Source organism: Euprymna scolopes, chromosome 6 (assembly GCF_053919585.1).
Source record: "Euprymna scolopes isolate OS-2025 chromosome 6, ASM5391958v1, whole genome shotgun sequence".
Taxonomy (NCBI): domain Eukaryota; kingdom Metazoa; phylum Mollusca; class Cephalopoda; order Sepiida; family Sepiolidae; genus Euprymna; species Euprymna scolopes.
In genome coordinates this window covers 37652479-37666018 of record NC_136487.1, presented here as the reverse complement: position 1 = coordinate 37666018, position 13540 = coordinate 37652479, and the positions used below count along the sequence as shown (strand labels likewise).

The 13540-nt window shown below is 36.7% G+C and overlaps 2 protein-coding genes across 4 annotated transcripts in view; one reads left to right on the top strand and one right to left on the bottom strand.

Moving 5' to 3' along the window:
• Positions 1-625, top strand: part of LOC145277612 (uncharacterized) — a 130765-nt gene extending 130140 nt beyond the window's left edge. For all 3 annotated transcript variants that reach the window (XM_080129143.1, XM_080129142.1, XM_080129141.1), the window contains exon 5: positions 241-625. In XM_080129143.1, the coding sequence (XP_079985269.1) occupies positions 241-427 (187 nt within the window). In that variant the 3' untranslated portion in view covers positions 428-625. The remainder of the gene's footprint in view (positions 1-240) is intronic.
• A 1401-nt stretch (positions 626-2026) lies between these two features.
• LOC145278154 (uncharacterized) lies at positions 2027-8476 on the bottom strand. The gene is made up of 2 exons (XM_080130435.1): positions 7630-8476; positions 2027-2220 (listed from the first exon to the last, which is right to left on the bottom strand). Exons 1-2 carry the CDS (start codon positions 8474-8476, stop codon positions 2027-2029), a joined length of 1041 nt encoding a protein of 346 aa, XP_079986561.1.
• Positions 8477-13540: the final 5064 nt, after the last annotated feature.

Sequence of the window (13540 nt, the reverse complement as noted above, 5' to 3'; positions counted from 1 at the left end):
GGGGGGGCACGTATTTTCTTTATTTTTTAACAAAACCGTTTTTCGTTTTCTTTTTCTGACAAGTAATGTAGATAAAGAGTATAGTAGTTCTGCCTAATTAGCAAGTACACTAGAAATAGGGAGTCAGCAAGTGCGATATATTTGATTTGACGTTTGGGTGATAGTTTGATTATGAGATGAAAATACTGCATTACGTGTATACTCTTATGTTTAAGATACCTTCTATTTTTTCTTTTTCAGTTATGGCCTTCATCTTTATATTCGTTTCCAGAAAGTTCAAACATCCAGCCCTGAACATATTAAAACTCTTAAAAGTACATATGGAGAAATTGCACGGTTTATTTACTACAAAAAAAAAATATTATATCTTAATAATGAGATATATACATTGTGTGTGTATTTAGGCAGCATTTTATTTTTCATTTGAACAAACATTATTACATATAACAATTTTTTCGATTTTTCTTATTTTTATGTAAATATTAAATGTTAATATGCAAGTCTCCTAAACCTTTTCCTCACAACTTACCCTGAGCTATGTTCATCTTCCGTTCTGTCCCCACTGGGATTTTCTAACCACTCTGTTGTATCAATTAAAATAAAAACGAAATGTAATAAGTACTCAGATGTACCTCTCCATCATACAGTATATCGATACTCTATGACTGACTGAGATATCTTCCGTACGTATATCAGATCTACCTCTGCATTCTATGTTTAAACAGGATGTGTCTTCCATAGTATCAGACCTGACAGAATGGTTAATTGTAGGTATAGATCGTTTTATACTCTCGAAAAAATTCCAGCAAGAACCTAACAGCCAGCTGTGGTTTTCTCCAGAATATGCTGCTGCCATTACTCACAGAAATCACTTTTTCCATTGCTTCCAACGTAATAGATGTACTGAGACTAAAGCCACTTTCAGGACTGAAAAAGAGTAATGAAGAACGCGAGAGAGTTGTATGCTCAGTCCATCAAGTCTAAAATGGCTGAACAGCGGCTTAGTTCTCACAAGTTTTGGCAAATAGCAAACAGAATCCTGAACAGAAGCATGTGCTCTAGGGTGTAGTGACATATACAGTTTGCTTTTCGAGAGTGCTAAAAAGTTGCTTCTGTGTGTAAAAGTAAGTTTAGAAAAGGGTTTAGTATTTTTCAGAGCCATTTTCCTTTGCTGCCGAAAAGTTGAAAATTTGACTGAAAATGCATATATTAAAAAATACAAGAAAATTTATTACTCAGTTATAAGAATTGCATTTTACGTGTAAATAATTGCACTGTTGAACAAAAGAACATAGAGTTAAGCATTCCAGTCCCTCTTTGTGTTGTATTTAGCGATTTGCTTTTATGATTCAATCTTAGCACGAATGTATCCATCCCGGCGAAGTTCTGCACACACTGTCGCTGATGCTTCAGTGACAATTTTTATATGTTTCTCAGCTGCTTGTGTATGGCAGGGAAACTTATCCAATTGAAAAACTGATTCGGCTCTGCTTTTGATGCCTTCCTCAATTTCATGATCTGTGAAAATTCTTGTTAGTGTAGGTTCACATCTCGGAATTTCGATCCAGTCAACCATTTCATAATAGTCCTCAGCATTGAAATTCAATGTTGGAATTTGGAACTTTCTTACTCTTTTAGTTTTCACTTGTCTTGATCTTGCAATTCTCCTGAGGGCTAGTTCCCTTATTTCTTCCCTTTCATCTTTTATCATTGCCAACAGAATATTTTCTGGGTGACCAAAATACCCGTTATGCTGAATACATTTATCGACTGATTTTCAAACATTTTCTGGAAGGTACCTGGAGAGATGAATAACATTCCACAGGTGTTGAGCTCCATAGAAACATTGGAGTTTCAGTTTAATGCTAAACCAAGTTGGAGCATACACTTTCATGATATATTCTGCCATGATCTTTAACTCCTCTGATGGATTCAAGATAGAAATATAGAGTCACAGAATTCTATTGGCCATAGTTAACCACCTTGAATGCACCATGGCTCCTTGTTCTTTGGATGCAAGAGTTGATCACACAACACCATTGTTGACAGTCATGCAAATATCATACAGGTATTTTTGATCTTTACTAAGGGATGATAGGTCTTCAAACTCTGGTAAGTTTCCATTTATGGCTTCAAATTCAACAACTGCCAGCGGCTTCACCAATTTTTCCATTGAAAGTAGTAGGACCACTTGTTGTGCCATCCAAAAAGGTGAAGATGCTTCTGAGAGGTAATTCATTAATATGCATCATGCAAACCAGCCACTGAAAGGGTCTATTTATATTCACCTCAAGTCATCGAATTACGCCATTGTGGGATCTTGTATTTACTGCTGTTCCATCACATCCTACAGCCCTTACATCACTTAGAGACAAGTCATTTTCATCAAAAAATTAGTCATAGCAGCAAAAATGTTAGTAGATGATCCACTTGAAGAGGTAACATGGCCTAAGTACTCTGAATTAGGGTCATTTAGTAGAACAACATGTTCTTCTGTAATTTGACACTTCGTGTTCACAGATGGGAGACATCCAGTAACATCTTTTCTTCCATCAAAGAATATGGAGCTTAATGTCTGAAGTTTTTCTGAGGCATTATCTCTAAGTTGGCTTCTCAGATGTTCGCATCCTCTCTACAATTTTGATCTATCAACTGCCTGCAGTTTGTCATTTTCAGTCACTATCATCAGTAAGGCCCCCCCCCGTATTTCCTCCTGTATCAGAAAACACGCTATGTAACATACAATTACTTGTGTGTGATGTTGCCAAGCTAATCAAAAATCTTGATTCCAGTAAAGCAACTGGCCCTGATGGCATTCCAATTATAGTGCTGAAAAAGCTTCAACCAGAACTAGCTCCCATACCTACAAAGCTGTTTAAGCGTTGTCTTGAGGAGAATTGCTTTCTAACACCTTGGAAAATCTTATCAGTAAGCCCCGTATTTAAGAATTCAGGTAATTGGTCATCTCGCTCTCAGTACAGACGAATAAGTCTCCTGTGCATCATGAGTAAGTTACTGGAATCTGTGTTAAATAGAGAAGTAGTTAACCACCTCAGCAAAAATAACCTTAGTGACATGCAATATTGTCTCATTTCTGCTAGATCTACAGCAGATGTAGTTATGGTTATATCTCATAGGATTAGCAAATCTCTCAACAGAGGGTTCCTTTCTAGGGCAATTGCTCTTGACATATCAAAGGCCTTTGATAGAGTATGGCATAAAGGTCTACTTCACAAGGTCTCCAGCTATGGTATAGCTGGAAATGTCTTTTCAATTATTAAATCATTTTTTTCTGATAGGTTCATAAGAGTAGTGGTTGATGGGCAGAAATCAGAAGCTCATAGTATTAATGCTGGAGTCCCCTCAGTGGTCCATCCTGGGTTCAACTCTCTTCCTGATCTACATTAATGATCTTCCAAATACCATCCTTAGGATCATTCATAGACATTTATGCTGATGACACTACCATCTACAGCAGCACATCAAAGGCTGTAAATAACCAAGTTCTCTCTGATTCTCTCTTCTCTCATCTTTAGCACGTGGTACAATGGGAAAAGAAGTGGCTAGTTACTTTTAATGCATCTAAAACCAAGCTTCTGAGCTTGAATTTTACTCCTGATCTGAAATGGAACATGTACATCAAATCCGTTGCCATGGTCGCTGGAAAAATGGTGGGATCCTTCTATCAATCCAGTAGATACCTCATTGCTGATGCAATTCTCTACCTATATAAGAGCCAGGTATGTCCAAAGATGGAGTATTGTTGCCATATTTAGGCAGGAGCTGCTAGAAAGGACTTATCCTGCTTTGACAGAGTTAAAATAGACTTCATAGCCTTGTAGAGGATACCCTTTTCTTGCAACCTGTTTCTCACAGAAGAGACGTTGCAAGCCTGTCTCTGTTTTATTGTTATTTTCGTGGCAAGTGCTTGACTGAATCCAGATTGTCCTCGATGGTCGTATGTCATAACCATATGATATAAATGCAGGTGTACCTCAGGGGTCGATCCTTGGACCTTTATTATTCCTGATATGCAAATGATCACCCTGATAAAATTGTCTCTGAGATGGTTATATTTGCTGATGACACCACACTCTATAACAGGCTTGAAGAAAAAACAAATAAACACATATCCAAGGCAATGACAGAACCCCTCAGGGAAGACCCAGACTGTAGTAGAATGAGGACAAAAATGGATGGTAACATTGAATTACAAGAAACCTTCTCAACCACAAATAGCTATGTTTAATGATATACTACCTGAGAGTACTTCGTTCAAACATCTCAGCTTAACGTTCACAGGAAACATGAGTTGGAACAGATATATCGAGGGCATTGCCTCAGCTGCTGCTGCTGCTGTTGCTGTGAGGAAGGTAGGCTCTTTCTACTGTGCTACAAGTTATGCCTGAAAGTACTCCGTACTTCTACATGGCCACCATTCGCCCATGTATGGAGTATTGTTGTCACATTTGGACTAGTGTATCTGCTACTGGTTTCTCCCTCCTGGACAGAGTTCAAAAGAGAGTCACCAACCTAATAGGTCCCAAACTGGCAGTTAAGCTTCAGCCTCTGTCCCATCGACGAAATATTGCATCCCTCTGCCTGTTTTACAGGTATTTTAATAGTAAATGCACCGACGAACTACAAGCCCATGTGCCCCCTTGATGTAAATACCCCCGACAACCCAGACAAACAGCAAAATACCACCCTTAGACAGTAGAGATCTTCAGATGCTAGAAAACCTTCTATGCTAATAGTTTCTTCCCCCAGAACTGTTAGACTTTGAAGTTCCCTTACGGGTTCCTGCTTCCCCGACTGTACTGACATGCAGAAGTTCAAGTGCTCAACTTCATATATAGCATCCATGCAATTTATGTCCTAGATAATAGCCCCTTAAATCAAAACGGCACTGTGCCTTGTTTGGGGTGAAAATGCAACACAATTTCTCATGATATATCAATATCGCTGGATGCTTCACTATGGGCGCTCATCTCCGCTCATGCACACATACATTAACGAACACACAGACACACACAACTTCTCACATTATCGTCTGTCAATCTACATAAACTTTATTCGTTGAAATATATCCAATCCATTGATTGAGATTGTCGGACTGACTTCCTCATCTTGGTTGTTATTGTCACAACGTTTCGGTCGTTTTGCCCTCCGGCCTTCGTCAGGTGTTTTGTATCGAACTGGGGAACCGTTTGTTAGGAGTCTCGAACCCAACCCTAGATAATAGCCCCTTACATCAAAACGGCATTGTGCCTTGTTTGGGGTGAAAATGCAATCAAATTTTTTTATTTTTTATTTAAATACTCAATTTCTCATGATATGAAGAACAGAATGGAAAAATTAAAAAAAGAAAGAACGAGGGATTGATCGATCAGTCTCTCGTTCGTTTGTTTATTTTTCCTGCTGTTGTTCATACATATATATATATATATATGCTCTGTTATATTTTAACATTGAACTTTTAATTTAAAAAGATCGGTATGTATAAAGAATAGAAAATATATACAGAAGCGTACATTGTCACAAACATATATGGTCAATGTTTACACATCAACATACAAAATCAAAAGATATAGACGTGTTTGTACACATATCATCGGCGCATACGCTATCCTAAATAAAAATAAATATATTTTGGACCAATCAGAAAACGTTTTGAATCTGAGAGCTACCTAAACTCTTTAAAAGCCAATTTCTTTTTCAATAAACCAGTGAGACCCAGTTGAATCGAATTTGCAAATCAATATCGCTGGATGCTTCACTATGGGCACTCATCTCCGCTCATGCACACATACATTAACGAACACACAGACACACACAACTTCTCACATTATCGTCTGTCAATCTACATAAACTTTATTCGTTGAAATATATCCAATCCATTTTGCTGAAACATTTTACTAATACAATAACAAAAGAACATTGAATCTTAACAACTTTCAATGAATTATAATTTTAAAAATTAGCAGAGATTTTCTTGCCCCTAAAACTCACGGCTCTTAATTAATCGGTCTAGAATTCTAATATCTCTGCTAACGAACCCCCTTGTTTTTACAAAAAATTTAAAACTTCTCACAAACATTCCGTTTTCCTATCGCTATAAACTTTCCATTTTAAAAACATAAAATATCGCTTTTGTAAACATATGCCTTCAGAACTCATTATTTTGTTTTGTTTACCGTATGACAATGTCTCTTGTTTTTCTCATATTTTAATATAAAACCTGCAATTCTTTTCTCTGAAAATATTTCTCTGAATCCGGCTCAAAAATACTTCTCCCATTACAAAACACTTTAAAATCTATTCCCAAAACTAATGACCGCTTCCCCATATGCTGTTATTTTTTGTTTGTTTGTTTGTTTTTTTCATTAAAAATCGTTGTAAAATAATTTGTTGATATATTTATTGCATTGTCGTTTTTTTTGTTGGGATTTGAATATCCCTGGAAATAAAGTTCACCTCTCACACATAAGAATGTGGGAACATGTCGATAAGTCCTTAATCCGAAATAAGACGAGGGCAATGTGCGAAGGAACACAACACAGTTATTAACAATTTAACACTTTTAATGAGAAAGAAAATATGCACATATGTACAAGATAGAATAATACAGAACGACCAAATTAAGTGGATGGAAGTAAGAGAAGATAGTTAATTGTTGCGAAAACATATTCCGCTAGACTTATCTGAAGATGAGTCGTGTAACATTGTTGACATGATGCGCTTCCTCGCTTCGTTCGTTCTGGCTCCTTTTCGTTGGTGATATCTCGGTTGCAATTCAAACAGGGCTAGCAGGTTCCGTCCTGAGTTGACTGCCACTCACGCTGGTTGAAAAGCAATTGGAAAACTGGCAGAGCTTCTGTCGAGGGTGTGTGATCCGCAGATCCGGATGAGATGAAAAAGAGGCCGCGAAGCGCGCGAGCAGGGGTTTTCTAAAGCCCCTCACGTGACTCCCAGAGGTGTGGGGATGGCTTCCCTAATCCACGGGCTGACAGGGGTTAAAGCAAATCTAATCAGCAGGAGCTGTACACAAATTAATTCCAATACATTCTCGACTTAGGAGAATAGAGCTATGAAATTGTCATAGCATTATATTAAGGTGCTTGAAAGTTCAAATAATTGAATGTCAGTTCTTTTAGTTTTTTTATTTAAGTTTTGAATTTGATCCACTTAATTTTATAAGAACAATTGTATTACCATTTATAATTTTAGCTAACATCATGAATACAGAAAATGGAAATGAACGTACAATTAGAAAAGCAGAAAATTAAAATCAACAATATTTCTGTAAAGTTCCAATACAAATTGATAAGTGACTTTAGCACATCTTAAAAGAAATGTTTACAAAGGAATATGTGATTTGATATGTTCAATCATGTAAGAAAAAATATGCATGTAAAATGTCCAATATACAATCCGGAATACTCGAAAAATGTCCAGACCGCTACTAGGCCAATTGATCGGGTTTTCCACAATCCATTTCGGCCCTGAAACCCAGTACTGCATCATTCGTCGAAATTTGTCAAGGGAGAGACCCCGGGACAAAAGATCTGCTGGATTTTCTGCTGAGGGTACGTACTTGAATTTAATGTCTAAATAATATTTTTTTACTGATTTCTCTCCTTATTTGGTGCACATCCTTAAGTCTGTTTCTGGTGTACTGGCTTTTTGTTTTAATGTTCTCAGACAGCAGCCAGGATAAGACCACTTGGGCATCCACCGCAATAAAGATGTTACTTATTCTTACATGATTGTAAGTTTTTAGTAGATTAGGCAGTAATTTTACAGCTAGGTAGGCTGCCAATAATTCCAGGTTAGGAAGCGTTCTTGATTTCATAGGTGCCACCTTAGACTTGGCAAACACCAGATTTGACTTCATGTTTTGTACTCCATACACCACAAATCCATAGGCATTCAGTGATGCATCACAAAAAATGCACAGCGTCATTGGACTGTCCTGGTCAAAGGCTCGTCTTGGAAACTTTAAATCACTCAGGCTTGCCAAATCTTCGGCCAGGGAGGACCAACGTTCCCGTAGAGGAGTGGGCACAACATCATCCGAACCCAGTTTTAAGGACCATAACTCCCGCAGGAGGACCTTTGCTCTGACCGTCATAGGGATGCACAGAGACAAAGGATCAAAAACTTTAGCTGTTTGGGACAACATACCTCTTTTGCTATTTACACTCTTGTCAACTTTTGAGTTAGAGATCTGCAGAGTGTCTAGTTTGGGGTTATATTCATAACCTAGCACCTTTTCCAAATCACTGTTATGTTGAACTATTCTGTTATCTTTCTCCATCTGTGCTTTGAGTAGTCTGCAGTTGGAGTTGCATGATCTTAAGTCAAATCCTCCTTTTTGTAGGCGGCATACTGCTTCCCTATAAAGATCACGTAGTTCTTCCGGGGAGTTGCTAGTTTTACATAGATTGTCCATGTAAAAATTGTTCATTAACATCTGTGTGCACGTATCATTTTCAAATTGTTCAGCATGGTATCGCAGAACATATAGGAGTATGAAGGGGCTAGCGTTAAAGCCGAAGATCAGTATAGTGTACCTGAAGCAAAGGAGCTTGTCTCTCTCCTTCAGAAAAAAAACAGAATCTGTTCCTATCTTCTTCAGAGTTGAGTCTGATCATCAGAAAGGCCTTCCTGATGTCTGCTAGTAAAACATATTTATTTGTCTTGAACAGCAACAAAAGCTCCATTAAATCGTTCATCAAATTAACTCCCGGATAAGCCGCTTCATTGAGAGAACATCCACCCAGTGTTTTCAGGGAACAGTTGAAAACTGGCCTTATCTTAGTCGTAGACTGTTCATTCGTTTTTATTATTGGCCTGTGAGGAATCTATATGTAATTTGAGAATTTATCAGGTGATACTGAAATTCTTTCTATTATTCCTTCCTTTTCCTGTTGATAAAAGGCATCGTTGTAATCATCATTTAAATTTGACGATTGCACTTGTTTTACTGTATCAAGCACCTTAAGTGAGACTTGATAATTTGAAGGAACAGTCTTGATCTTGTCCTCATGCCAGGGAAGATTTACATAATATGCTCCGTTTTTGAAGTCTATGGATTTCCTAAATTTTTCAATTTGGTTTTTGTCATAATCACTGACAAATTCATTTTCATTCGAAAAGGAGCCCAATGAATCCACATCAAACATTTTTTCAATGTTACGTTCGACCGAGGTTTCATCAAACATATATGTCATGGGTAAAATTTGGGGGGGGGGGGTTCAAGACAAAATCTACACGAGCTTCAGGACATGACGAATAAGCAGTTACCACTGAGAAGTAATTGTTCTCTGCGACTTTTCTTTTTGTTCTCTCTGAGGTTATTTGTTCTTGGTTGAGGAAATGTCGGGTGTTACCCAAAGGTGATATTCCTGTAGCAAAGGACCATGCTCTACCCCGCATGCATTCAATCAGTTGGGCCTCCTTCATGAACTGGATAATATCCACTCCTATAAGCCCCTGCACACGCACGTTGTCGTCACCATCGTCCAGGAAGGCTAATTTGTATTTTAAGGCTTTCAGGTTATCTTTTACCTTTTTAAAATTCTCGATTTTTACGTTTATGTTGAAGTCGTCGTCCACAAGAACTGGTAAGGGCAGAATGCGATCCTTGTCCAGATGGACTCCCACTATGACTTCATCCAACTTCTTTCTTTTCGTGCCCAAGAATGTATTGACTACATATTCCACAGGTGGCAGAGAATCTTGTGAATATTTTAATTTTTCAACTATTTGTTTTGAAAAGTATGATCTCTGGCTACCCGTATCAAACAAGCAGTTGAATTCATGTTTTCTTTTCCCTCTGGACACGGAAATAGATATTATGGGCAATATGAAGGGTTGATTCAGTGAGTGTCTGCTGGCACATATGTTCGTGGATGAAGATGGCTTCTCTTTACTCCCTGCCTCCTGGCAAAGAGGGCTCACGTGCCCTCTAGAATTGCATAGCGCACATCTAAAGGGTAGTTTGTTACGTTTTCCTGGGAAATCCTTGCTTTTATGACTGGACCCAGTACATGTGATACACAGGTTTAGTTCTCTGCATCTATCTTTCTTCGTCTGGACATCTGGATATTCCCTGCAACGACTAATGTTGTGACCCTCCGTAGAACACAGTTTACAAAATGTGTGAAGTCTGTTTGCCGTTGTGGCAAAGTTTTCTAATGCGGAAGTATTTTTTTCTTCCTTGTGGGAGTCTTTTTTTGTTGTATACCAGGAACGTGGCTTAGAAGTATCCCTATTTGAAGGGAAATGACTATAAGTTTTTTTCATTCACGTCTTTATCAATGTTTTGATGGCTCCATTATAATTATCGTATATATCGATAAGTGTCGGGTAATTAGTGCCCACTTTGTGGACCAACCCCCTCTGAAGAACGCCTGGTAACTTTGAAAAAATTATGTGGCTCACAAGTTTAAATCCTGGTGTATTTTCTTCGAAAAAATTCAGGTTGTACGATGATCGGAGTTCCGACAAGTCAGCCCTCATTTCGGATAAAAACTGCTTCACATTTGTAAAATTTGGGTCATACTTGGGAGATGCGTCCAGTAGTTGCTTAAAAATTTCGTCCACGATATAAGGTACATCCACAAATTTTTCAGCAAGCAAGTCTATCGCGACTCCATAGTTACTGTCTTCCAAAGTAAGATGCGAAATTAGCTGACCAGCATATCCAGTTAGGTAGCTTTTTAATAAAGACAACTTCGTCTTCTCTGAGGAGACAGAGTTAACACAGTTGTAGAATTGGGAAAGAAAGTTTTTAAATTCGAACTTGTCCGGTTTGTTACCGCTGAATTTAGCACAAGTTAACCGAGGCAGCGACGCGAGCGTCTGGTTGTTAACGTTTAGAGATCCGGCTGCATCTTTATTAACTGCAGTGCTTGACGAAGATATCTGCATTCTCATGGAATCTAGCTGATTATTCACATCGTTGTAATATGCTCGTTCTTGCGTTTCATCTTCCAGAAAACCGCTCGGTTCAAGGTTCAATTCTGCCTTATAGCATCCTTCGTAGATTTTTTGGTTTAAATTTGCAATTTCTGCTAAATTTGCCCCAATACTCTTTTCGTCTCTCTGTAAACGGACCTCCGTAAGGTCCTCTAAGGATTTTAAATCGTTCAAGTCAAGATTGATTTTTCTGTTAAAGTAGCTCCGAGAAACAAGCAAATTACTGACACCTTTAACTTTTGAAAACTCCATGATTGTGGTTTTATTTATTATTTTTTTTTTAATTTCACGTATTATTTCTGTAATATATGGCGATATACGGAGTTATTCCCCCTGTCTATACGCTCTCAGTTGAGACGAACGAGATTCTTGAAGAGCAGAAAGATTTCATTTTGCTTGTCTCCCCACGAGGGCAATTACGTTCTTATGTAAATCCCAGAACAAGGGAGCACCACAGTTGGTGTATTCTACCGTTTCGTTTTAAAGGTTATTTCAGTGTTTGCAATAAACGAAGTAAATTCTATTTATTTCAATAATTTCTTCCAGCACGGATATATATATATATATATATATATATATATATATATGAAATAAAATGGAGGTGGAAGGACCTGGATACTCAACGTTTCGCCCGATTTATGCGGGCTTCTTCAAGAGGGATGGTCATTGACGAGAGAGTCGGAGGATTGGGGCTATATATAATGATGGGGGAGAGCAGCGTGTTTTCCTTATGTAAATTAGATGTCATATATACATGTATATACATTTTTTTTTTTTTTTTTGAGAGAAGAACTAATTAGAGTAAACTAGTGTATTGGATTACGTCTAAAAAGATAAAATATCGTAGAGATTAAAAATTGTGTTTGGAAATATAGCGGTGATAGATTAAATAAATAAAATGACACGAGATTACGAAAGAATCTTTTTTTTTTTTTTTTTTTTAAATTAGAAATAATTGAATTGGGATAAAATAGCGCAGTAACTTAAAAGATGGTATCTAAAAATAAGAATAGGTGATAAAATGGAGTCTAAAAATAGATAATGATAAAATACAGTAAATAAGTAAAATAAAAATAAAATTAAGTGAAATTACGATTTTTTTTTTTTTTTTTTTTTTTCGCGTTTAACCGGTGTCTAAGTTGTTTTCTTTGATAATTATTTTCGACAGAAAGGGAGCAACGTGGAAAAAACCTTTTCTTTGCTTAATTATATTGCTGGAATGGGAGATTATAGCTGACTCAATTAAACGTCGTGTGGATCTGTTATGTATGTGTTTAAGGAAAGTTGCTTTGTTAAAATCAAAATGGTGGTCGTTTTCCATGATGTGACAAAATATGGCGTTGAGTGTATTGTTGTTTTTTACATCTCTTTTGTGTTCATATATTCTTTTATTTAAATTACGTTGAGTTTCTCCTACGTATATTTTTCCACAATCAAGGCAGGGTATGGAATATATTCCGGCTTTGGTGTTAATGTTGGTGTTAGTTATAATTTTACGTGTTAGATCCCTAATTGTTAAAGAGTTTAGTTTTGTTATTTGAATGCCTGTCTTATTTAGGTTCTTATATATTGTGTCGTTGTTTTTATTAGTTGGTAATGTTAATTGTCTGTTGTGTATCTGGCTATTTAAGGAATGGTCTCGGTTTCGGTTATGGTAAATTTTTAGTGCTTTTCTTTTTGTATTTGCCAAAAAATGTTGAGGTATTGCAAGTTCATGAATGTACGTTCGATATACTCAAATTCTTCCACGATGTATTCTTCACTACATATTCTCAGGGCCCTAAGAAAAAATCCTATTAGAATACCTCTTTTTACTTTATCATCGTGATGAGAGTAAAAGTGTATGTAATCATTTTTATTCGTGACTTTCCGATGGACTTTAAAACTTAGATGATCATTGTTATTTATGATGTTGATGTCCAGAAAAGCCAGATACACAACAGACAATTAACATTACCAACTAATAAAAACAACGACACAATATATAAGAACCTAAATAAGACAGGCATTCAAATAACAAAACTAAACTCTTTAACAATTAGGGATCTAACACGTAAAATTATAACTAACACCAACATTAACACCAAAGCCGGAATATATTCCATACCCTGCCTTGATTGTGGAAAAATATACGTAGGAGAAACTCAACGTAATTTAAATAAAAGAATATATGAACACAAAAGAGATGTAAAAAACAACAATACACTCAACGCCATATTTTGTCACATCATGGAAAACGACCACCATTTTGATTTTAACAAAGCAACTTTCCTTAAACACATACATAACAGATCCACACGACGTTTAATTGAGTCAGCTATAATCTCCCATTCCAGCAATATAATTAAGCAAAGAAAAGGTTTTTTCCACGTTGCTCCCTTTCTGTCGAAAATAATTATCAAAGAAAACAACTTAGACACCGATTAAACGCGAAAAAAAAAAAAAAAAAATCGTAATTTCACTTAATTTTATTTTTATTTTACTTATTTACTGTATTTTATCATTATCTATTTTTAGACTCCATTTTATCACCTATTCTTATTTTTAGATACCA